This window comes from Halictus rubicundus, chromosome 11 (genome assembly GCF_050948215.1).
Source record: "Halictus rubicundus isolate RS-2024b chromosome 11, iyHalRubi1_principal, whole genome shotgun sequence".
Taxonomy (NCBI): Eukaryota; Metazoa; Arthropoda; class Insecta; order Hymenoptera; family Halictidae; genus Halictus; species Halictus rubicundus.
In genome coordinates, this window is record NC_135159.1 from 13,833,505 (window position 1) to 13,860,885 (window position 27,381).

A 27,381-nucleotide genomic window follows, 5' to 3' on the forward strand; every position below is an offset into this window, starting at 1 on the left:
AAGTCCTCTCACAATTCCCAACGTAAGAATCGTTTTATCAGCTTTCTGGCCATCCTGAAACCGTTCTGCCGTAGTCACGAACAAGTGCATAATTTAAATTCATAGCAAAAATGACAGGTACCCCACAAAAAATGTTCTAATTATTTGAACTCGCCTGTAGCCGACGGTTGAAAGTGGAGCGATTCAGTCTTTCACTGTGTTGTTATTCGAAAAATTGATGAAAAACCGCGGAGCAAGATTTTATCATAGGAGAACTCCTTTTCGAGTAAGAGCGACCATAAGTAGCTCGCGGCGGGCGCGCGCTTCGGACGCCGCGCGTGTCTTACACGTGTTCCAGATCGATTTTCTCGGAATCGGTGGCTCGTACAAGAAAAAGATATTTGCCTTTTGCTCGCAGAATCGTCCGTCGCTCCAATAACGATCGACGTCTTGCCGCTGTTCCTGCCAGCTGGTTTTTTATTTATTAAAATATCGAGAAGCGAAGCCCTCCATTCTTAACGAGCTCGATTCGCGGCTGGTGTTCGATCGAGAGCGGTAAAACGATCGGGAGGTATCGGGAAATCATTGTGGATCGGATCCGGGCTCCGGTAAACAAGATTAATCGAATCCGAGCGGGGAGACCGTTTTTACCGGCGTGTTTCTCTCGCGTTTCTGCACGCCTCCGCCTCACGCTCTGCCCGTTGCTTATTAGCGATCGCCGGAACACCTGACGGAAAGTCGGCTTTGCGATCCAGGAACTGGAATCGATAGGAAAATCGCGGAAACGGCTCGACGTGATCCCCGCGCTGTGATAAGTCCGCCTCGATGAACTGCTAGATCTAGATCCGTCGAAAAATATTTAAACTCAGTCTTCCTCGAGAAAGCAGAAATTCTCTAATCCTGTTTTCCATGTTAAATAAACGAATTGTTTTTTCATGAATTATGGGTGGAAAGAACGGCCTGGGTCCCCGTTGACCCAGGCACCGGCGGGTGATCGTGAAAGGCGTTTCGAGAATATCGAAATGGAAATTAGCGAGTATCATTGTCTTTCACTCGGTTGGTCTAGCGCTCGTAACGTTCTTACGTAACCGGAGGAAAAAATAAGTCCAGCCAGCTGGAGTTTAATTATAACTGGACCCCCTTACTCTCCCCCCTCCACTCCGGACCGTCTGGTAAAATTTATCAACCAGTTTGACAATTTTTTTCGTTGACGATTAACGGTCTTACGCGCGATTACCGACCTTTAAAAAGAATGCAGACATTTGAACGGGTAGTTATCGAAAATGAAAGCTGACTGGTTACCCAGTTGTCCGGCAACTATCGCTGCTGGCGGTTCTCGTCTTATTGGCACGCCGCGGCGCACAGCGGCTACCAGCATATACATATATATCCCACCGGCGATAGTCGAAGTTTCTCTGTTTCGATTCGGAAACAGCTTTTATGTAACCCACCGCGAAATGTCAACCATTTGTTCTCCCGGGTCCTTTCAAAGGATTTTCTAGGACTGTGACGGCTGCATGAGATAATTGTTCTGCCTGGTCACTGTTCATTGTGACACCTTTCCTGCCACGTCAGGATTGGACGGGAATTTTTTAACTCCAGGGTCCTGGAACTTCTGGTCTGCTGAGACTCTAGGACTCTGGGCTCGACCACTTAGACTTTAGGTCTCTCATCCCCTAGGTTGCTAGACCCCCAACTCTCTAGGCCTCTAGATACCGGGGACCTGAAGTCCCTAGGCCCCAAGGACACGTAGACTTTCGAATCTCTAAGCCCCCAGGTCCCTAAGCCTCCAAATCCCTAGGCCCTCAAGTTTCTAGGCCCCTAAGTTTCTATGCCCCTAAGTTCCTACGCCCCTAGTTTCCACGCCCTCAAGTCCCTAGACCCCCAAATCTCTAAGCCCCCAGGTCCCTAAGCCTCCAAATCCCTAGGCCCTCAAGTTTCTAGGCCCCTAAGTTTCTACGCCCCTAAGTTCCTACGCCCCTAGTTCCCACGCCCTCAAGTCCCTAGACCCCCAAATCTCTAAGGCCCCAGGTCCCTAAGCCTCCAAATCCCCAGGCCCCTAAGTTTCTATGTCCCTAGTTCCCACGCCCTCAAGTCCCTAGACCCCCAAATCCCTAAGCCCCCAGGCCCCTTGCACTCTAGGATTTCTAGACCCCCAGGGTCCTAGGTCCAGAAGTCCCTAGGCCCCCAGACATCTTGGACTCTAGGACATCTATCCTGTGGTAACATTCTTAGAGAGTACGTCTTCAGGTCTCCAGGACTCCAGGCCAATTCTTCTTCCAATGAAATACAGTTTTGATTTATTACACCTGTCATTTCCTCTATCAGGTTTCTCTCGATTAGTTTATTGATAATCACAGCTTACCTATGGGCAGTTTAAGTTCGTCTCCAGTAAATTGCATAGCTGGTGATCATCCACCTAGCTGGTACATCTCAATCAAGCCGTCCTTGATGACGACAGCCTCGTTTAAACCTTGTAAACTATGTTGCTGTAATTTGAGATGGAGTTAGCTTCAGGTCAGCAGTCAAAGTGACTACTTCTACTTGAATTAATGATAGAAGTCTGCAGACCTTTGCATAGAGTTCTCACGTAGACAGACACTATGACAGGAACATGAACCAAATTTTAATAGAACGTTTGGGTACAGGAACGCGAAACCGTAGGAATATTTCTCACGTCAGTCATGCACATGTTTCCATTGCTACAGGACGTGTTTACATATACGATTCTCACTATACTCGTATCAGGGGTACAAAGCGGACGGTGGTATAATCGTGAAAGGATCCTCGGAGCAGAATTTATATAATTCTGATAGATAAATTTTATTAATCGAAAGAAATTCCCGACAGTGGTTTTAACGCAACTAAAAAGACTAAACCGTTTTGAATCATAGGCCATGGCAAACGCTCTTTCCGCAATACGTCGCATTCGGGAAAGTCCCACAAAGCATTTCGTGAGTATAAGAACAGTCTTATGTAACCCGGTATCGATTATCGTCAAGCAGCAATCGATTGACGAGTGACGATGAAGTGAGAAAAAGATGAGCAAGAAACACAGATTTCGTATTACACCTGCCAAGAAGTTGTGGAAAGTTGATAGGAGAATAGACTATTTAAAGTCGGCTCTCTTTTATGTAATCGCTCGAACAATCGGAGACACACTGAGACAATTCACCAGAGAAGTTTAGAACTCCAGGACTGATGGGACTTGCAGGATTTTGCCTGCAAACAATTAGGAGTCCACGATTTCAGTACTTCAAAATTCCAGGACATTTGGAGTCCATCAGTCGAGTAATTAAAAAGTTATATGGCTGTGGGAGTCCATGACTCGAGTATTCCCAAATATTGAGTCTTCGGAAGTCCATGACTTAACTATTCCCAAATATTGAGTGTTTGGTAGTCCATGACTCGAGTATTCCCCAATATTGAGTCTTCGGAAGTCCATGACTTAAGTATTCCTAAATATTGAGTGTTTGGTAGTCCATGACTCGAGTATTCCCAAATATTGGGCCATTGGTAGCCCGTAATTCAAGTATTCCCAAATATTGAGTCTTTGGTAATCCATGACTCGAGTATTCCCAAATATTGAGTCTTCGCTAGTCGATGACCCGAGTATTCCCAAACACAAAACAAAAGTTTCTCGTCGCCTTTAAGGGGAGAATTGACGACAATGAAATTCTAATGAGCGTCGGAGGAAATCGTGGGCGAAGGGGTCGAGCGAAATAAAGTTTTGTCGCGGTACGTAATGGACGTTTAATTTATTGGTTTGCTAAAGACGGTTTTATACGAGGTGAAAACCTCTTAATTCCGCGAGGAGTGGGCGAGGAAAGAAGTCTCGCATTTAATGGGCGACTCGGTTCTATCAATGTCTCTTTTATCGGGGGGGTCGATCGGCATCAATCGATCAGCGAGAGTAATCGGGAGACCTTTCGAAATCGACGACAAGGAAAATGAAGTTCTCCTGCACTGGGAAAGGATCGAGTTCGCCGGTGGAACAAGCGTTGACGGCAGCTATCTTGGACGGATCGAACAGCTGGGATCTATTAACATCGAATGGGATGCTGTTCGCAGAACTATTCCGGGAATGAGTGCCATCGCAAAGTTCATGGAGCCTCGTTACGAAAAAACGTACGAGCAAAACTATAGAAAAAGAGCTTGGGCTCTAACGGTGCACGGACACGCGAATGTTTAATTAGCGGGGATGCAGTATTTTGCAATCGGGCAATGCTTCCATATGTTTCCGCCGCACTCCAGTTTTCATAAAGATTGCGCAACACGCTCGAACTGCAGTTCCTGGGCGACGAATGAAACAAGAAGCCAGTGCATTGCGGTAGCATAACTCGTTCGTGCGTTCGAGGCGGTATGCTAATGCGTTTCGACGAAAATCCGGACGATTTTCCTCAATTGTCCCTGTGGCTTCAAGGATTAGGTAACTCGTGAAAAATCGTTCGAGTGTCATTCGATTGCCGTACGCAATCCGGAAATCGAGTATCGATTACTCGCGGGGACGTATCGATTTTCCTTGACACGAATTCCCGGGGAAGAGTGCGTTACACTGAAACGAAAGTTGCAAGGTACAGTACTTCGATGTTAAACAATACTTTCTGAATGATTAGAACACGGGTCAGCAGGGACTCATCCACGAGTCATTATGCTCTCCAAATTAGGAAGGACTCAAGGATTTGGGAGTCCAAAGATCCGATTGGCAATACCCTAAAAATATTGGTTATTGAGTCTGACTCAATATTACGTGTGTTTCATAATTTTAACGATTGCGAGTAGCAGGGAAATTTCTTCGGTCACTTATTCGAGTTAATTGCACACTGCTCTCCGGTTTCTAACGGTGATAAATCATAAGGATGCTAATGCAGGCTGGCAGCAAAAAGTCTAATTCCATAAAGTCCGCTGCGGACGAGCCGGATTAGGTACGGCCCGTGTGGGCGTGCATTATTCTGTAACGCCGTTTGCAAACGTAATAAAACGATCGAACGTGTCAGTCGCGCCCGTGAAGTGAAATTTACAGGTTCGTGTAATGGAAGTTCAGAGTTTCATGGGGCCCCGGCCGCTTTTACGATCCCGGCTACGTCGGAGAACGTTTTTCGAAAAGGAGAAAGTGAAGGCGTTGCTGAACGGCTGTGTAAACGTGTTTTTAGAGTTCGGGCTCTCGATGATCGCCTAAACACGATAAAATTGCCAGCGGATGGCTTCACGCACAAATTAGAAACGGGGACTCTCGTACCGATTTTTGAAAGCACATCGAGTAAAATTTTTACTGGTCAAGGAGGCGTTCTGGTTTTTAGGAATTTTTCAGAATTTTTATCGGAAAAACTGTTGCACCTTTTGGGTTGGAATTTTGCAGACATATCTATTAGTATGTGAAGTATACGTGTGATTTTTTTAAAGAAAAAATAATGAAATTTTCATGAGTTATATATTTCAGAAGCTTGAAGAATTTTCATTCTTCTGTAGTGGTGTGCATGGTTTGATGGCAGAATAAAATACCGCTTTGTTTCACAAACAGCGAAATGCATCCCAAATGTAGTCACAGCGTGTGGCGACACTTCTAACGAATTCTAATGAATTCCTTGAAAGTGCCTCGCGGTGGAGGCACACACCGGGGCAACGAGATTTATCGCCCATTTGATTTTCACGCGGCCACCACACGGAATAAATTACGGTGTTTTGAATCACGTTGCCAAATAAATTTGTACTGCCATGTAATACCATAAAGGATCGAGCGCGGCGGCGATCGGTGTTCAGCCAATTGGCACCGGTTAGAAAATATCGGCCGAGGAAACGTTGTTTAAAAACGATCGTGCCCGGGGAGATTGAAAGTGTAAATAAACGTATTTATCACGGCAGCGCCAGAAAATTGCTATTTTGCGGAGATTAATGCAAGCCGCGGATTACGCAACAGTCGCGCAATACCCGATTTGATTGATTTAAGACGTGTTTTAAATATGATGGATGGCTTTCCACTTCCCGTGTTAGACGGTTTTTGTAACGATGGAATCCTGCTTGTTCTCTTCTAGCTGGAGGCAACTCTCATGAATTGAGTATTCACAATTTGCAGGACATTGGGAGTCCATGAGTCAAAAAATTAAAAAATCAGGAACTCTAGGAATCCATGAGTCGAGCTATTAAAAAATTCTACGGCTCTGGGAGACCATGACTCAAGTATTCCCAAATACAGGATGCTGTGGTAGTCCATGACTCAAGTATTCCCAAATACAGGATGCTGTGGTAGTCCATGACTCAAGTATTCCCAAATACTGAGTGCTGTGGTAGTCCACGACTCAAGTATTTCCAGGCACAAGGATTTTGGTAATCCATGACTTAAGTATTTACAGGTAGTTGGGTTTTGGGAGTCCATGACTCAAGTATTCCCAAATACTGAGTGCTGTGGTAGTCCACGACTCAAGTATTTCCAGGCACAAGGATTTTGGTAATCCACGACTTAAGTATTTGCAGGTAGTTGGGTTTTGGGAGTCCATGACTCAAGTATTCCCAAATACTGAGTGCTGTGGGAGTCCATGACTCAAGTATTTTCATGCACAAGGATTTTGGTAATCCACGACTTAAGTATTTGCAGGTAGTAGGGTTTTGGGAGTCCATGACTCAAGTATTCCCAAATACTGAGTGCTGTGGTAGTCCACGACTCAAGTATTTCCAGGCACAAGGATTTTGGTAATCCACGACTTAAGTATTTGCAGGTAGTTGGGTTTTGGGAGTCCATGACTCAAGTATTCCCAAATACTGAGTGCTGTGGGAGTCCATGACTCAAGTATTTTCATGCACAAGGATTTTGGTAATCCACGACTTAAGTATTTGCAGGTAGTAGGGTTTTGGGAGTCCGTGACTCAAGTATTCCCAAATACCGGGACTCTGGTAATCCATGACTTAAGTATTCCCAAATACCGGGACTCTGGTGATCCATGACTTAAGTATTCCACGCCTGGGAGTCTAACAACGAACTCCACATGTTTTCCGGCTCTGTGACGTCACTTGCAAGTAATTAAAAAATTCCACGGAATGTTTTCCGTAATCGACGTTACCCGAATGCTTGCTTTCGTGTATTTTGAAAGTGTAATGAGGAACACGAGCCCGCCATAAGGAGGTATCGCGCGGCGATCAACAAATCGGCTATTTAGACGCAATCGGCTGGCTCGCCGGAGATTTGTTTTGTGTGAGTGTGCGTGTTACAATTTACATAACCGAATCGGCATTTGCCTGTAGTATTATCTGTTCCGGCTCGAGCATAATGTAATGAAAATCGCAGAATGCTCGACCATTTGTTGACAGCTTCACCGAACCGGTGATACAATCATGATTTACAACGTTACAAAACTACGAAAACTCCGTTGATATCTGTTCGCCATGACACGTTCTACACATCGGCCGGTATTTGCGACGGCGAAGTGAATGGAAGATTAGCTCCGTCGCGAACGATTGCAAATATTTGCGACACAAACGGCATCGGGATGCGCGCAAGATCCACTTACTCTCGTTTTATTCGACACGCAATCATGCGGGCCAGTTTCGAAGACACCAGCTTTCGTATCAACGTGAGTCGAACGTGTTCCCTTTCGCGGATCGTCTTCTTCAATCGGCGTTACGCTTCGATTCGAGACGATTTTATGGAAAGTGAAAGCCGGCGTAGGATCGCTTTGTGCGATCAATTAATCTTTGTCTAAATCGTCCGATTCCCACGATGGTTCGCGGTTGCTCCGAAAGATTGATCTCGTTGATTCCGCTGACGAACATTGGAACTGAAATCGGGTCTCGCGATTCAAGCCCCGGATAAATACCGGTGTAATTATTAAATATTGTGGAGCAGAGCAACATTCCCAAGAATAATAATAAAACGTAATGAAACGGCCCGGCTGGAATGCTCCGGTTCAGATCTCGATCTCGGGATCTTCGCGGGGATGAACTTAACGATCCGGTGCTCCATTCATCCTGCGATCTAGAATGCTCCGTTCTCCGTAGCCTCGATCGCGGATCGAGAGGTGCGCTTCGCCGTGATTTATGGATCCAGGGACTGGATCACGACTCGCCGTTTACCTTCGTTCCGTGCGCGGCACCCCGAAGATCTTCTCGATCGATAGCGGGCCAACGCTGTCCGAGGCTAACTATTAGACGAAACAGGTGTTCCTCCGTTCGAGAAAGAAAGTTCGGACTGTTCTATGTTTTTTTATTTTTTTTTTTCAGTTGGTAGCTAGTTGTTGGACTATTTTTCTATTACTCTGGTTTCGTTCTTTTTTCGGCGAATCGGTTTTATCGTGATTTTCATCGATTAGGTAAGAGCGTGTTTATTATTGCCACAGTGAAGAGCTGATCGCTGAACCGATAATTAACCGGTTATGTAAGATCGCAAGAAAGCCGGATGGATCGTGTGGATGAAATTGTATGTATCCAACGGTCGTGAACGAACGACTGTCGATTTTCGTGAGAAATCCGCTCGGTTTGCGTATTGTATCGGCTCTATGCAAATGCGCCTTGCTACGAAACAGTGGCAGACATATAGGTGCAAATGTCGGCCATAGACTCTCGCGATGATCGTTCTATGGAATCATAGGATTATTTGGCTTTGGGACTGCGAGATCATAGGACTCTGGGACCCTAGGAATTTAGGATCCCTAGATCTCTGGGACCCCCAGGACTCTGAGACCCTAGGAATTTGGGAACCCTAGATCTCTGGGACCCTAGATCTCTGAGACCCTAGATCTCTAGGACCCTCAGGACTCTGGGACCCTAGACCTCTGAGACCCTAGATCTCTAGGACCCTCAGGACTCTGGGACCCTAGATCTCTGGGACTCCCAGGACTCTGGGACCCTAGGAATTTGGGACCCCTAGATCTCTGGGACCCCCAAGACTCTGGGACCCTAGGAATTTGGGATCCCTAGATCTCTGGGACCCCCAGGACTCTGGGACCCTAGGAATTTGGGATCCCTAGATCTCTGGGACCCCCAGGACTCTGGGACCCTAGGAAATTGGGATCTCTAGATCTTTGGGACCCCCAGGACTCTGGGACCCTAGGACTCTGGGACCCTAGGAATTTGGGATCTCTAGATCTTTGGGACCCCCAGTCTCTGAGACCCTAGGAATTTATGTAAAGTGCTGAGATTTTGGTTTCCTGGCACTCAGACTTCAGCACCTTCTGACCCCTGTTCCTAAAGATTCTCGGGGACTTGTACCAGTGTCTCCAGTACCGAAGCTAGTCTCGCACTGGACCGCAATGAACAATTCTAATACGGTAGTGTACATTATTCTAGGGTCGACTTTCACTGCTGAAAGCGTAACCTTTCGTAATGAATTTATGACACTGTTTAGCCGGTGACGTGATTTATGTTTCCCGCAAAAAATCGTACCGAAAGTAACTCCACACTTAACGATTCTCATCGCACAGTACATCCTCCATACAAGTCGAACAACGGTTTATTAAAATTTCGATCGAAAGCGGAATTCGACGAATACGAGATATAAGACACCGAGAAAGAGACGGAGAGCACAACGAAGATCTAGAAGATCTAGATCATCGGCGACCGGGGACCGACACGCGAGGCCGCAGGCAATATCCGGCCGATCGATCTAAAGCCGGAAACGAGAGCCGTTCTCTCCGGACGAGCGCGATTGTTAGTCAACGTAACGTAACAAGTTCTGCCGCGGGTTCACCGGGAAAATGGTTTTCTTCGAAACGAAGAAGCGAGCCATGCCGCCGTCGCGTCGGATCGTGACTCGCCATGAAAGGGAATAAACTCGCGGCGATCGTATCGTTCGATCCGATCGGTTTAGAAAGTCCGGGATGCGCCGTGTCTCCTTCGAACCGGGCCCGAACATCCAACAACGAATTCTTACCTGTATTACCTTGACACCTGCCGAGAAACGATAGCAGGCGATACCTGGTTGCCTAACTAAAAGCCTGAGAGGTGGATGAGCATTGCTAGTCATTAAATTACTGGCAAGTCAAAAACATGTCCGCGATTTTGGAACACGAATAAATTCAGATTCAAATCGAGTCAGGTGATTTACATATTGGTTAAAAAATTCTTGAGCGTTGTTTCATGACTGCTGGATGTTTACAACTGCTCCATGTTAACATTTTTTTTTTAATATGAAACTTGAGATGTATATAGTTTGGGCAATGCGACAGCTGTCTAAATATGTGAGACTAGGTACTCGAACTCTTTCAAAATATTTTTGTTAGCAGATAGCAAAATTTTTATACATTTTTATTAGTCTCCGGGGTAACGGTGAATTGATTTATGCTAGAGACGTAGAGATACATGTTGAAACTTTAGAGTGCAATATTATTGGACATTGTAAGAAATGTTTGAGGAGGATTGTAGACGTTTCGAAGTGTATGTTTTCCGAGGTTCGATTTTCTGAAGGGATTCTTCTTTTTTTTTTGGAAACTGATGACGGCTCGATGGAATGCGATGAACTCGACCGTCGGCAGGTACCCGAAGACTTAAACGAATTTATTGTCGTCAACCCGTTGCCCCATGACTTCCACGGACGCGCAGACGTCCTTGAGTCCTCCACTTTCGAAAAAACGAAGAATGCCAAAAGTTGAGCGTATGCTAAACGAGCCTCCCCGGCGCCGAGCGTGCTCGATTTGGAATTCACTTTCCTTCGAGCAGACGTGGAATTAGAACTCCGCCGCGTGGAAATCGGCTGTGTGTAGGAATCGAGCAAATCGGCCGTATCTCGTTGGCTGGGCTGTTTAGCGAAACGGCCGTTGCGAAATTAGGGGGTTTGCAGCCGCCTATTGTTTTTCCAGTGGAAAAAACTGGACACGCTATGGTAACTGTACGCTGCCTTCAACTGTTTCTTCTGTGTCTCGACCCTGTTCGTGGACCGATCTACCGTAACAAGCGTCCCTAATTAACGCTCCTAATTTTTTCCAGGCGCGAAACAGTGTACATCATTTTTCACGTTAATTTTAAATTCCTTCAAATACATTTTAGCGTGTAAAGAATTTTTATTTTCAATATATTCAATATGGATAGACGGATCACCCATTTGGAAGCATGCGTTTTTGGGTCTGTGAGGTTGTGTCCTTGAAATGACCTTGAATATCAAACTTCAACCTTTGACCTACCATTCATTGACTTTTTAAAAATTCATGTCTCGTTATAAAATTTGTACGTTTGTACTTGATCGTTAAGGATCCATGAAATGTGAGTTGTAAAATATTTTTTTTTCTCTTGTTTATATGCTGACCGAGTAAAAGAAAGTAGTATAAAATATACAGAATTGGTGCGAGTTTTAATTGAATCATTGAAAATTGCAATGAATCGAGTTCACAGGATAATTTGCGGATTAATTGTGGTCCGATTTACGGTCTCGCGAATAATCGAGGAACGTTGCAGGGGACATGGCGTCGATCGTTTCTAAAGTGTGTATAACGTTCGCGATACGGAATCGGGGAAAGTCGTTCGCCATGGAAACGAGTCACGGCCGATGTGCCGGTTTTACGTAAGGTGAAAATCGTCTTTGAGGCGAGGGGGAGCACAGCCGCGCCGATGCAAAAGCGAGAAGGAAACAGAAACGCCGAGCTGCGCCGGTGCGTACGACCTTCTCCTCTTTCCGAATCAAACACCTGATGCAGTTCGAGCCTCAAATCTCCAGGCCCGAAAGCCACAGAGCCAAACCAGGCAACCGGTCACGCAAAAACGATGCACCCACTTTCATACCCAACGTGGCCCTTGAAACTGGAGCAAACCGTATTTCATTCCCTGCTAAAAATAAAATTTACTACACAGATGGTCACTCGAAAAATTGTAGCATTTTACAATTTTTCTTACAATTAAAAATAAAAGAGACAACCCACCAGCCATTCGATAGGGCATCAAGAGAAAACAAATTGTGTCAAATTTGAACTCCATAACTCGCCCTGGAGGGTAGTTATGGGGTAAAGTAGAAAAATCGATTTTTACCCTATTTTCGCTATTCATTAATTTGCAAAAATCCCGAAAAAAATCGAACAGATGTCACATACATGCACACAGATACTGTAATTATTTCGGATTTTTAAGTCGAAAATCCTGGTTGTAAAAAATCAAAAACCTCAGAAAAATTGGGAAAATACAGATTTCTTATTGAAAGCTGACATTATTTATATTTTTATTGTGACGTCCATCGTAGTAAAAAATATAAAAATCGCTTTAGGAGTAGTGTAAAGTTTCCAAATGTTTGATAAAAAGGTCGAAAAGGAAATAATATTTTTCTGTTGACTGGAAATTGCCTGGACAGGTATTCGGAGTAATACAAAAGAGGAGGAGCTGATTACAAATTGCACGCACGTTAATGGCGGCCGTGTTCCCCGATTTCGTATTCACAACGGGGTTCCCCGGATCGTAGGAGAGGAGGGGGTACGTCCACGGGTTTCGTGATGAGCCACGCGAAAGAGTATCACCGGGTGGCTCACGGCGTGCGACAACACTATACCGCGACATAGACGACGAAACCATTTTACGTACTTGTCGTAGCTCCCATTGTTCCCTTCGCATGCGATTGCTGTAATTGCTGCAACAAGGTTGCAGCACAGCCAGGCTCGTCACGACGCCCTACCTGTTCGATAACCAATTAAACCACTCACCTCGCGAACAATTATACCACTCACGTTGTCAACATTCGGAGTTGGCGTGAAAACATTTACCTGAGCAACGAACTTCTCGATGCAATCTCACCAAGCGAAACTTTGCTTAAAATCGGCTGTATTGTACAATTAGTTTTCCGATGTGAAAAAAATATGGAGACGTAGCCCGAGCCTTCTAGTTTCAGGCAAAAAAAAGTTCAATTCGATTGGTCTCACAATTTTCAAAATAAAAATTCTTGCGTAATTTGTCTACGGTAAGGAAGATAGTTTCAATTTTAAAGGGAGATATTTTATAAACAAATCTGATCTCATCGAACTGATGACTTAAACTACCCCTAATTTGATGTGCTCTACGCCTCAGGCATCCCATTTTGAGTGTAATTTTTACCATTGGCGTAGAAAATGTACGATTTAGTATTTTTATGAGGTCAAATATACATGGCCATTAGCGCCTACTGTTTTAATATTATTATTTGAAGCGTAACCACGCTTTCGTCGATCAATTTAAATCCACGATTGATCGTATAATGTGAAGTTCACGTGCATCAGAAAGAAGCGAAAGCCTCTCTGCAACGAGCACGCCTGTACGCACCACACCTGCCAGTGCATCCAGCCTCTCGCTGCACTTAAAATTTGACATACTTAAATCCACACAACAAACACCACTAAAAATATCGAATTTCACAAATTCTCGAACCGCCTGGGACTTCAAGAATGTTCGAAAACGTGTCTAATTATATTTCTTCTATGGTACTCATTTTTATTTTTTCGAAATTCAAGTGTTCGGTAGCGTGTCATCGAATTGTCGGATGTGGAACATCGCGGGCCCCTGGCGAAAGAAAGCGGCGGCCGAGGCGAGCATCACTCAAACTATTGGGCCCGAGGAAGGCCCCAGGATGCGGACAAAAACGGGAAAAGTCGCCCGCCGTGCCAGAAATAATTCCGGCCGTGAAACGCGTTCGCCGTTTTGTGCTCGCACCGAGAGCACCGTTACGCGCGGGCATACGTGCACGCTCGACCTGAATTATTTCCGCTGCAACGCGGCCATTGTGCCCTCGGCCGACGACGAGTAGTTTCGAGTACGCCGCCATGGACCGCCTGCACATGGTCGGTTTTCATCGATCATTGATCGTGGAGGCGAAAAAGCGGGAACCATTGTCGACAGCCGCGCGGTCTTGTCGACTGAAAAAAATTTTCACGTTCCTACAGAACGAGTCTGGCGGGAAATTTGAATCTTCAACCCCTTCCACTCGTAGCACGGATCCTAACTAGCATGTAATTAAAATTTTCTTGCAATCGATTACACTCTCTCCAAAGAAGATTGCATCCTAGGTCCCTCTCGATGCGAGTACCATTTTCTCGATTTTTTTTTATCGAAATGGACCGGTAGAAAAATTTGAATTTTTTACGGTATCTGTACTATACTATAGAGCAATTGTGTAAAAAATTTGAGCTCGGTCGGAGTTTTCGTTTAAACGGTACGACCCAATTTGTGGGACCCCGATTATCCGAACTGCCTCTACTATGTCCTTCCTGTCATATTTTATTTATTTTGTAAAATTGTTAATGTAATCGTGTGTAGAGTTACTGTACAGTGTATGTATTGTCTATTAGTGTGCCTAATTAGTATATTCTCTGTTGCAGGCTGAAGGAATTGCTCACCTGGTAGCCATGAACCTCGCGCTGCATGGATTTTTGTTGCAGGGTGAGTACTTCAACGTAATTGAGGAAATATTATGAATTTATTAAAAAAAGAAAAAAAATGGTTACTGTGAAATCATAGGTCGAGATTGAAAATGGGATTTTGAGCAAGTTTGAACCCTCCTTCGGCGCACGCACGTTTCGCACGCATATGCTCCTTCTCGCGGAATAAAGCGATGCAATATGGTGCATCGGTGGAACAATGCACCGAGGAGGAACTTGCACTCGGGAATCGGGGGTTGACCTAACTCAACTTCGCTCGTTGCATACAAGGTCCTCGAGAGAGGGAACGGGGAAACAATGCGCGGAAGAAGAAGTGCATGAAGCCTGTGGCGAGTAGTATGCTGCTTCTTAGCGCGTGACATGTGGAGCTGACGTTTTGAAAATCGATATCGCATAGTATTTACGTCACTGTGCAACTAGTTCGGAAGTTAATCTCGCAAAATCATTTCTCCAACCAACCCTAACCCGGTGAAACCTAACCAAACACTTTGCGACCTAACACCTTTAAATTTCTGAAAGAAAAAATTTTGAAAAACTATTTAGCGCCACCTGAAGCTTAAAAATTATTGTACGGTGAAGAATATAATTTTTAAGAATTTTTGGTCAAAGAAGTTTGCGGAGTTTGGTGAAGTTTGAGGTGCTCAATTTGGCTGGCGAAACGATTGAAATGACTATGGCTGCACAGCAGACGCCCATGGTAGTGTTAACTGGGTTTTCGTGTCGAGTCAAGGTGTTTCCTACGTGAACGTAAACACGGGGGACCGTACGCCGAGCACGATACGAGCATCGCGAATGAATCGAGCCGTCTGAAGGAGCGAGGGGCCTCCAAAGACAGAAGGTAGAATCGCGAGTGTAATTGTTATCAGGTTGCTGGCACGTGGATTTCATCAAGCCGAGTCTCTGTCTGCTATTAACAAAGACTCGGTGGGGAGGGAGGCTGTTCAGAATATAAAAGTATCATCTACACGGTGAAACGTTTGTGCAATTACACTGAAACATAACAACTTCGTTCGCAGACGATTCCAGAAAAAAATCACCAGAAGTGAATAGCACACAGGTGATATTGTCGAAAGGGGCTTACACTCGCGTTTATTTTATTACGTAATAAGGAGACGTTAGGCACAACTAGATGTCGCAATTATACAGATGTTTCGCCTCTCGGCGACGAGCTCGATTAAATCTACAGAATATTATAAGCCGGGTCAGACCTGGCGGTTTATTTCCACGATCTGTGCAGTTACTTTCATACGGCGGTGATTCAGCGGTCTTAAGCTCGTTTTGCGAGTAGTGTACGCGTTAGTCCTCGTTGCCGGACTCCATTTCAGTCAATTTGCTTGAATGATTGCGCCGACGGTTTTTTGGGAGTATTCAGAGAAAGCGCTCGACTCTAGGAGCTCTGGACCCCAGGATCTTTGGACTCTTGGACCCTAGGATTTTCTGGACCCTAAGATCTCTGCATTCTAGGACTCTTGGACCCTCGTATATGTAGAGCCCAGGACTTTAGGGACCCTAGGATTTTCTGGAGCCTAGGATTTGGGGACCCTAGGATTTTCTGGAGCCTAGGATTTGGGGACCCTAGGATTTTCTGGAGCCTAGGATTCTATGGACCCTAGGATTTTCTGGAGCCTAGGATTCTATGGACCCTAGGATTTTCTGGAGCCTAGGATTTGGGGACCCTAGGATCTGTCGACCCTAGGATCTGTAGACCCTAGGATCTGTGGACCCTAGGATTTTCTGGAGCCTAGGATTTGGGGACCCTAGGCTTTTCTGGAGCCTAGGAGTTGGGGACCCTAGGATCTGTGGACCCTAGGATCTGTGGACCCTAGAATTTTCTGGAGCCTAGGATTTGGGGACCCTAGGATTTTCTGGAGCCTAGGATTTGGGGACCCTAGGCTTTTCTGGAGCCTAGGATTTGGGGACCCTAGGATCTGTGGACCCTAGGATCTGTGGACCCTAGAATTTTCTGGAGCCTAGGATTTGGGGACCCTAGGATTTTCTGGAGTCTAGGATTTGTGGACCCCAGTATTTGAGGACCCTAGTATCCGTGGACCTTAGGATCTCTGCACCCTAGGACTCTTGGACCCTCGGATATGTAGAGCCTAGGACTTTAGGGACCCTACGATTTTAATATTTTTATTAGAGTCTTCAGGCTTGAATTGAAAATGCAGAATTTTTGGTAGGGTTGTAAAGTCTGAATTAGGGTGGGTAGGTCTGCTTCGAATGGCTAAGTCTACCCATAATGGTTAGGTTTCGGCAGGTCGGATCGCAATAGTTTACTTAGATCCATATCACGACATTTAAATCTAAATTAAGCCAATTAAACCGTGCCTGAAATAAATCCGTGTCAGATCTGTGTCAGGTCCGATTATTCCTTGGTTAGGTCCAGCACACCTGCAGCTACACAATGTCCATAAGAATCAAGATGACTGATTTGATTGTCTGAGGAAAGACACCATAGAAAGTGAACGACCACTGTGTTTCCTTGCTGACCGTGGCGTATCTGGTTTCTAATTTCGAATCGATCATATTTAATGAACCATAAAGGAAATCAATAAATGTCACGGTATCACGTCAGCCGGTCGATTATTGTGATCAGATCATTGTTATTCAAGGCGAATGGCAAAATATCAAACGTTCGGTTATAAATTCTTCGATTCCGGTATATATCTGATCCGATTTTTCTTCTTTTTTCTTTTTTTTTCTTATTTTTCACTTTCTCCGAGTCGTTACGGCTTGATTGCATTACATGCAGCTGCAGAAAATCGAGCGCCGCGGTTGCGCTCGCGCGGTGCATTATGCAGCCCGTGACTTTCGTCTATCCATCCGGTCGACGTCTGTGTTATTCTGGCTTAATTAGCCGGGCCCTCGTATTATGCATTTTAATTCATCGTTTCCGCGCGTTCGCCGCGGCAACCCGGTACCCTTCGAGTAAATCCGTACGAAATCGGCGGTGTTTCGCTGAAAATTTAATGGCGGCCCAGAGGAGCAAAAATACCGAGAAGACAGACGAGCCTTGGGGCATTCAGAAACGTGCGCGAACAACGAATAATTTATTCGTTCGACTCAGATTTTATCCGAGCTAATATATTTTCCGTTAAAGCCCCGGCCGGGAACCGCGACGGGATTATTTTTCGTTCGAGCATTGTACAATAAAAAATCGTTCCCGACCACCGCGCGGGCATCGATAAAGAAACGATTCACGGAGGTTTACGAATGCGGACCCGGCTCGAACGAAGACATTTGTATTCATTACCGTGGCTGTACACGCTCGAATAGCCCTGTCTCTGGACCACCGGCAGCGAAAACCGCGCGAAACGCGCTAAACCACCTCTGTGCGACCGTCGTTCGCATATATTTATGTTTACGTAGGAGCTAAATGGAAGTTGCATCGGCTACGGCTGACCAATGGAATGCAGCCCCGTGGGACATCCGCCCGTGAAACTTATGCATCGCGGTCGAAACACGTGGGATGACCGGCGCATCCACTTGTTTGGAATTTTATTGTAACTAGCGATGGTACAGAACCCGATTTTAGCATAAGCATCCATTCCACGAACCGTCACACAGCTCCCTTTAAACATATCAATATGCACACTCTTTTATTTGTATCCTGCCATAAAGTTGCCAAAGGCTTCTCAACGTTACAATATACCGAGGCTTTATTGTTTTCATTGCGATGCTGTAAAACAGGACCACAAGTCTTGGAGAACTCGGTGTCCCAAGGTCCTGCAGTCCAAGGATCCCAGGGTTCAGAGATCCCAGGGTCCTGAGATCCTAGGGTCCATAAAATCCTAGGCCCCACAGATCATAGGGACCCTGGTAACTCAATTCAAATCAAAATCTAGCAACATCAATTCAACCCTAGGGAACCTAACAAAAATCTAGTAACCTCCACTCAATCCCAGGAACCCAAACAAAAATCTAGTAACCTACGTTCAATCCTAGGGACCCCTCCAAAAAAAAATCTAGCAACCTCAATTCAATCCTAGGGACCCAAATAAAAATCTAGCAACCTCAATTCAATCCTAGGGACCCTAATAAAAATCTGGTAACCTCCACTCAATCCCAGGAACCCCAACAAAAATCTAGTAACCCACGTTCAATCGTAGGGACCCCCCCAAAAAAATCTAGAACCTCCATTCAATCCTGGGGACCCAAATAAAAATCTAGCAACCTCAATTCAATCCTAGGGACCCTAATAAAAATCTAGCAACCTCTATTCAATCCTAGGGACCCTAATAAAAATCCAGCAACCTCAATTCAATCCTAGGGACCCAGAGAAAAATCTGGCAATCTTAATTCAGACCTGAAGACCCTAGAACTTCGGACCCTAACTCAACAGCTACTGAGCCCCTAACTTGAGCGTACCAAATCCGAGAAGTTAGGTCGAAGGAGTCAGACGCCACGTCTACGGTCATGAATTCGTGGACTGCGAACGTGGTGGCAAGGTGGCCGGACAAGTTCACGCGTACAGAATCGCAAATCGGCTAACAGGCTGTGGCGAACAGTGTCGCAAATGAATCATCGGTAAATGCGTTTATGATGCGAGGGCGTGCACCGCCGCGACCCGTCCCGTCCCGTTCTGTCGCGTCGCGTCGCGTCGCCTCGCATGGAAAGAAACACCGTTGCCCCGCAGCCTTGTCGCAAGCGCAGAACCGAAGAAAGTTCTTGGCGAACGAGGTTGCGTGGCTCGCCTCGAAGCGTGAAATATGCGGAAGAATATTTTGGAACGATCGAAAAGATACGGCCGGACCGTTTCCGCGTTTCAATTAAAACGAAGGGAACGAAATCACGCCAGAAATGCCTCTCTCGGTGAAACGGGCAAGTTTGACGACTGCGCTGCAGCGCACCCCTTCCCGGATTGGAAAATTTTTTATTACACTGCTCTGCACTCTGTTCGCATTCTACTTTCCCATTCGCTAAGCTGCAAGCTCCAATTATAACTGGGTGGCGAGATAAATCTTTTTGGAAGGCGAAGCTGGTAAAGTTCTCATTCAATTTTTCCCTTGTTGCGGACTTAGTTCTCATTGTTGGAGTGATCACAGGAGGAAGTTAGACCATACATTTTCATCATTTTGAAGTCTACTTTCTGGCCAGCTATCCTCCAAGCCTCAATTTCAACCGAATGCCGAGATAATCCTCTTTGAAGGATCAGACCTGCGCCCTAAGTCTGCAGTAACGAAGGATAGAGAAAGTATCTTGGTCCACGGACTCTGTGGATTATATTTAGCAGCAACCAGGGCAGAAATATTTAAAAATCGCCGGGTTTTCCCTCCTACCGGTGTCTGTCCTCCTACCGTTGCTCGGCTGTCTGACTTTTCTCCTTACGTAACCGCGTAACTGCGGCGCAAGGATGCGGTTAGACCTTTCGAAGCGTGTTTCTACCCGTTCCCGATGTCACGTAAGACGCGTGCTAGTCACGATCTTAATTTCACTCTCTCACGTTGCCGAATAATTGGTAGGAATAACGCCTCACGCACTTCCCATCCGCTGGGAACGATTTTTCATCGGACCAGTTTGCTCCCGATCGACGCTTTCTCGATCGCTATGGGAGCCTAACTTCTTGGGACCCCTCGAAACCCTCCTTACCCACTGCCAGTCCCCCACTCCCACCGAGAACAAAATCTGTATCGGTATATTCATTAAAAAAACATTATTACTAGTTTCGCATTAACGTGTTTACCTTAATGGCAAAGTGACGGTAAACTCGGTTTCCTGTCAATGATGAGACGGCGAAATATTTGAGACGATTCTCCCTCCTGCTGAAGTATAATTAATTCTGCAGACACGCGGCGGAAGTTAATTAATTTTTTGGCGGTTTCTTTATGCCACCGCTTCCGGCTGGCGTGCAAGTGGTCGCGCACAATTATAGACTGTACCGAGCGCGTTCGTGCGCCCGTCGAGTGCATGGAAACCGTTGAAAGCGAAGTTGTTATCACTGCGCGCTAATAAAGTGAACCGACCGTGGCGAGGAATGCCGGAAAAAAGAAACGAAAGCACTTGCCGGGGGAAAATGATTCCGGCGAGATCGTGCCACTTGCCGGAACGCTGTTGGTTCCGTTAGCGCGAGCAGATTCATTGGAACGCTATAATCTGCACCGAGAAATCGCTTACAAAATATCAACAGCAAGATACAAGCGCTAAGAATTTTTCCTGGGCAATTATAACAACTGCAGACTCGAATGATAACACCTAAGTGAACCCCTCTATCAGAACAAGTGATCGAAACATTTTTTATTTGACCGTGTGATAATTACATTAACGCGAAATGCTGTGATACCCTAACACCCTAACAGAGCGATGCCCTAATACCTAACAGTCTAGCACCCTAACATGCTAACAGTCTAGCACCCCAGTATCTAACAGTCTAGCACCCTAACATCCTAAGAGTCTAGCACCCTAACACCCTAACAGTCTAGCACCCTAACATCCTAACAGTCTAGCACCCTAGTACCTAACAGTTTAGCACCCTAACATTCTAACAGTCTAGCACCTTAGTACCTAACAGTTTAGTACCCTAACATGCTAACAGTCTAGCACCCCAGTATCTAACAGTCTAGCACCCTAACATCCTAACAGTCTAGCACCCTAACACCCTAACAGTCTAGCACCCTATCATCCTAACAGTCTAGCACCCTAGTACCTAACAGTTTAGTACCCTAACATTCTAACAGTCTAGCACCCTAACATCCTAACAGTCTAGCACCTTAGTACCTAACAGTTTAGTACCCTAACATTCTAACAGTCTAGCACCCTAATACCTAACATTCTAGCACTCTAACATGCTAACAGTCTAACACCCTAACATCCTAACAGTCTAGCACCCTAACATCCTAACAGTCTAGCACCCTAACATCCTAACACTAGCACCCTAGTACCTAACAGTCTAGCACCCTAACATCCTAACACTTTAGCACCCTGGTAGACCTAACAGTGTCTAGCATTATAACGCCCTAACGCAGGCCTGACATTTTATATCCTATCTCCCACTGCTAAAAATATCCTAATCCTACCTACCCTAACCCAAGCTAACTCTCAACCGAATAAAACGCTGACCTGTGCCAACATGCTCATTGGAAATCCCAGTGAACAGTGTATGAATCCATAAACGCCTTCGTCAGTCTATTCAAACAATCCACAGCTAGAGTTCCACAGAAATTTATTACACATATCCATTCCCAGTTTTAAGTATTTGCAGGCTAAATTATCATAAACTTCCGTGTCGCTAGAAATCAATAAATGCGCCACGGTTCGCGCGGTTTCATAAACAAATGACGAAGTACTATTTCCGTGTGACACTGAGAAATCCATAAAACAAGTCAATAAAATATCCCCGTGGAATATGCAAAATGTAAAACATCGGACAGGTCGGGAGACCCTCGCGGCATAAATAGTACCGGCGTAAATTTCACGTCCGATCTTCGGCGTCGCGTTACGCGTAAAATATTGCATAATAATCTTGTAGTTTATTTTCAATATGTCGTCTTAAGCGCGCTCGAAAGAGCGGCATGCGCTCGCGTTCGTGTTATCGCGGGGAACGCGTTGCCTCGGCTCAGCCTTTTGCTTTCGTCGTTGCGAAAGGACCATTTGCTCGAAATCCTGTTCCTCAGGATACCGGGGCAACATTTTACCGCGTTCGATCGCGATTTGTCGGATTTTACGAATTACCATTTCTTCCGTCGATACGCGCGCGCACGACGCCCGGATTAGTCGAGCGTGTAGGTTCGCTGTGGTTGCATAAATCGTTTCTAAAAAGAGAGGAGAACTCATTTTTGTCCCCTTGATTTCACTCTAACTCGCGGAACTCGCGTTCGCGATTTTAAACGCCGCCCAGAGAAAATCTGATAGTATGTCGGTGAAAATGTACAGACGGAAAAAAACTGGAAAGAGTATAGAAAATATAGTCATCGGACCGAACCATGAGAAATTAGCGTAAACAGAACTAACCGTCCTGGCGAACCTAACACCCCAGGCCCTAATTTTAGGGGACCTAACAGTCACTAACACGGGACTGATCGTTGATACACCTAAAGCACTGATTGACTTAACCACTGATAGACCTAACCACTGATAGACCCAAGCATTGATAGACCCAAGCATTGATAGACCCAAGCATTGATAGACCCAAGCATTGATAGACCCAAGCATTGATAGGCCTAAGCATTGATAGACTTAATCAGTGATAGACCTAACCACTGATAGATCTAACCACTGATAGACCCAAGCATTGATAGACTTAATCAGTGATAGACCTAACCACTGATAAACCCAAGCATTGCTAGGCCTAAGCATTGATAGATCTAACCATTGAGGGACCTAGTCATTCACAGACCTAACCGTTGCTGGGCTAGCCAAGACCATTGATAGACCTAACCACTTTACACTTCTCTGTAGAATGCCTGACCCAGGCCTGGTATTCGAGAGACGTCCTTTTCCACTGAAGAAAAATAGTTTCTCACGGGTCAATCTCGAGCGTTTGTCCTCCTCCCCGTGCCCCGGCATTTAGAAAACTATTTTTCCCTATTTTTATCAAATTGCACGTCGGCAATTTAGAAGCGTAAAAAAAAGCGCGCACCGTATACGCGTGCGTAATTGCACGTAAAACTGGGAACGCGAAAGCTCCCCCCCCCCCGTAGATTGAAATGCGGCAATCATGACGAAACCAGATCTCTCCGGTGGCGAATTGGCTTTCCTTCTTCGAATCTGGGTCAATTTTCCGTCGCGGCGCATCTTTCGCATAATTTGTCGTCTATTTACGGTCACTTTTACGGGACACCGGCCGGGTTGTATCGGTCGCTACTGCACCGCTGCAGTTTGAAACCGGCGGCGCTGAGAACACGCCGAGTATATACGCGAACGGAAGCGTGACGCCGCGCCGCTCGTTTCGTCTTCCTAATTAATTCTAATTAATAACCGCCCGGCCAGGGGAACAATGGTCTCTTTCACCCGAACGTCTCTGAACTTCGCACGACGACCTTTCATCCGTTCTGCCATCGAGTTTCACCTTGCCAGCATTGTCTTCGACAAGAAAATCGAGCGTGGATCTTCAATTAGCATAAAACCGAGCCCCGGTAATTAATACCACGGTGCAGAAATATACATAATAATGGAATATTTCGCGTGCGAAGCGTGTGCACAGCGACTTGAATGGCCGATCGAGAGAGTGATATAGTCGTGGTGGAAACGCGAGGCTGCTCAAGGACGTCGATGCTTGTCCCCACCTCGCAGTCAGGCCACGCCCACTGTTCTACATTGTGTAGTCTAGTGGGAGTTGCCACGAGTGTGGAAGATTAAAACTTTTTGTTATTTTAATGCTGTTTCAATACTGAAATAATCAGCGATAGATTCCTCAAGGACGTTCAAGTCCACGCCCACGACAAGACTAGGCCACGCCCACTGCTCTACATTGTATAGTCTAGTGGGAGTAGCCACGAGTGTGGAAGATTAAAACTTTTTATTATTTTAATGCTGTTTCAATACTGAAATAATCAGCGATAGATTCCTCAAGGACGTTCAAGTCCACGCCCACCGCAAGACTGGCCACTCCCACCGCCGGTCGAAGCCACGCCCACCACCAGAATTCTAAAATAATTTAACGCCTAAATATCAAATGTGACTCGTTCTCTCGATTTCTCAGTAGAATGAGTTCACTTGTCCGCCCGTAACAAAAATTACGTGGGCACGTTCAGTTCCTGGGTGGATTATGCAGCGACCGCATGATTAATAAACACCTGTCGCATCCGTGGAACGGTGTTCTGGCCTTACTTCCGGCTCCGTTTCCAGCCAAGGAATTCTCGTAGCGGCATTTCCCTGGATTTCTGGATTACGTGCCGGCGCGGTGCGTGCCGGGCTTATTATGCACAAGAAAGTTGGAAAGAGGCGAGAACGAAGTCATTGCTATTCGAGGGCCGCCGCAGGAAACGGAAGTTCTCGATTATCCGCGAGACACGAGAAGTATTCTCGGATCGTGGCGCATTTTCTGTTGCGCCGACGAAACGTAGCCGCGCGCGTCACGAGAACGCCGATCGGAACGATGAACCGTCGTAAAAGTAGACGACAGCGTCGGATTTCGACGATCACATATTAACAACGATCGAATTTCACTTCCTGCCGCCTTCGAATGTTGCAGTTCGACGTCGACTGCCCCGGATCGCAGTTAAAATTAATAATAAAATATTATTTGTGGAATGTCCGGCCTCCGTCGAGTGGCGATCACTTCTGTCCCTTTGGTCAAAATAATTTCTTCTGGATGTCAATATTGAAATATCAACCAGAATATTAATTATAGTTCTAATATTATTTCAACGAAATCTTGATGAAAATTTTAGCAAATGTTTTGCACAGCGTCGTAAGGAATTTTAACCTGTTGGCTAATGGCTTCGTAGAAGAGAGAATGACAAATGCAGGTGTGCGTTGGAATATTATTAGGAATGACTGCAGACAGGATTTGTCAAGACGAAATTGTGAATCATCTTCTCAACATATGGTTTAATTAGGGAATATTGAATGCTTAAGTGAATTGTGCGTCGTGGCCGTTCGCGGTGTACACGGACACGTGTCTACGCGAGCGTGTATGAAGCACGAGGGAGTTTCATTGAGGAGTTGCGAGATGAATGACTCAAGGAAGCAGACGTCATTCACAGTAATGTCTCCGGTGGATCTTGCCGATGCTCACACGTGAAACAGGAAAGCATCGTGCTGTACTAGTCACGCTTTTTAGTCAAATCAGCGTGTCACTGTTTTTACCAAAAATGAAAGAAACGATTAAGTAACAGAGAATTCAACGAAATTATTGTGTGAACAAATTTTAGGTGCAGTCGCATTACCGTGTGACAATGGTGCTTAGCCACGGTTGGAGCGAAGTTATGGGAACGTGACACCGGCTGTCGAAGCGTTCGGCAACACGCTATTATTTTGTTTATCGTAGGAAATAATTCCACAGCGAAATGCCACACTTTTCACCGTGCAATTGTGCCGGTGGTACAGCCTGTATAACAACCGGGGAACGTGCGACTGAGTTAAAGAGCCCGACCGCCATTAAGTGAAAATAAAAGCCGACGAAAACGCCCACGTGGCTCCAAGACACAGGCCAGGCCTTTCACGCAACCGAACCGGCGCATTTTTCCATGCCGAGCGCACCGAGCGCACCGAGCCGAATCGACCTGCCGGCGACAGTGTTTTTCCTGCGCCGAGGAAAACCGCCTGCCACCGCCGCCGGTTTTCGCATAATTTCCTATAATTAATCCACCGGGCCCCGCTGCTGTTGGATAACCGATCCCCGACCGTCGATAAGAATGGACACAGTGCAACGAACGCTCTACGGCCGGACCCAATCTGTCTTGCAACATTTTTCAATCGTCTCGTGATCGATGAAAATGTCCCTCGAGCGTGCCACTATCTCGCGAATTATGAACGCCGTACCAGAACATTCTAATCGTTAGATCTCTCTTAGTCTCACTTCAGAGAGTTGTCAGTCCGTGGAAATGGCTATACACAAATTTTAAGAAAATTGTGTAATTCTAAAAAGCAATTATATTTTTATAGAAATTACATTGAACACGATCCTGATCCAGACCTAACCTGGGTCCATCATGGATCCAATTTAGATCCCCCTTGGACTAGGCTAGCTTGGATCCGGTCCAATCTCACTTGGACCCTTGGATTAATTAGAATTTGAATCATATCTGAATCTAAACAGCGTCTAATTTAGACTTCCCCAGCACCTAATTGCAGTGGAAACGTCCGCAAGGACGTTCAAGTTCACGCCCACCGCAGTCGTGGCCACGCCCACCACAGTTCGCCACGCCCAGCACAGTTTACCACGCCCACAACAGTCTTAGTCACGCCCAGCACCGTCTAAGTCACGCACACCACAGTCTACGTCACGCCCCACACAGTTTACCACGCCCAGTACAGTCTAAGTCGCGCTCAGCACAGTCTAAGTCACGCCCAGCACCGTCTAAGTCACGCCCAGCACCGTTTACCACGCCCACCACAATCTAAGTCACGCCCAGTATAGTCTAAGTCACGCCCGGTACCGTTTACCACGCCCACCACAGTCTACGTCACGCTCAGCTCAGTTTACCACGCCCACCACAGTCCAAGTCACGCCCACTGCTCCATATCGTCGTCCATGGTGGGGGTAGCTCTGGGCGTGCAAGGAATTAATCTTATTAATTCAATCTACTTGTTACGTGAAGCTAGGTCGTAAAAATTATTTATTAGTTCAATGGTGCATTATGTCTGTAATATAATAGCGCAGAATGGGAGTACAGAAAGAGCACTGTGTCTGGTACAAAAGGCATAAAATGGAGTAGAAGAATTCTTAATTAATCCGGTGGCAGGTGATAGGAATTTTTATGGGCATAGCTCCGGCAATCGAAGCGTTAAGTGCTGCCGGTCAACTGTGGTAATCCAAGGTTCGGGTTTAGCGAGGAATTGGCATGAGTGGACCGCGTCTCTCGCGCCGAATATGAAAACGTCGGGCGCGCGCCTGCCCGGCCGGCCGTCCACGTGGCAACTATTTCGCTTTTGAACGTATATGCAAATCGAGCAGGAAAGCCGGCGTTCGCAAAAATACCGAGCACGGCTAACTCGCGGCGATCGCACGAAACCGCGTTACGAAACCGGCGTTCTGCTGGCAGCCCGAGCGATTTTCACGTATCCGTGCGGAACACGTACACGGATCGAATCGATCGGACCGCATACCTGCACATGCACTGCTAGGTGTTGCACCGACGAAACACGCTGATCCTGCGTCGTCCCATTGAAATAAAAATTATACAGCTGAGAATCAGTAACATTTTTCCAAACCCCAATTGCCCTCAAATTAACTTCAGCCAGATCAGAAAAATTTTCAAATTTTTGTGTCACTTTGAACGCGATACTTGGAGTACGATAAAAATATGTCTGTGTTGCCACTGGCTCCGCAAATTAATTTGTGAAAATAGGAGACACGGTTCAGGAAGTAAGCAATGGTAAAGCAAAGTTATTGCTTTTTCCTGCCGTTTGACCCGGATTGACACCGTCTGCCTACTCCCGGACAAACACTCCAGTCTGATTGCCCGGAATTATGCTAACGAAGTCTATTTAT

At 45.9% G+C, this 27,381-nt stretch overlaps 1 protein-coding gene across 4 annotated transcripts in view; it reads left to right on the forward strand.

Annotated features, from left to right (window-relative positions):
• LOC143359112 (uncharacterized) overlaps positions 1 to 27,381 on the forward strand; it is a 65,223-nt gene that overhangs the window by 18,474 nt on the left and 19,368 nt on the right. For all 4 annotated transcript variants that reach the window (XM_076796799.1, XM_076796800.1, XM_076796798.1 and 1 more), the window contains one exon: positions 14,229 to 14,289. In XM_076796799.1, the coding sequence (XP_076652914.1) occupies positions 14,256 to 14,289 (34 nt within the window). In that variant the 5' untranslated portion in view covers positions 14,229 to 14,255. The remainder of the gene's footprint in view (positions 1 to 14,228; positions 14,290 to 27,381) is intronic.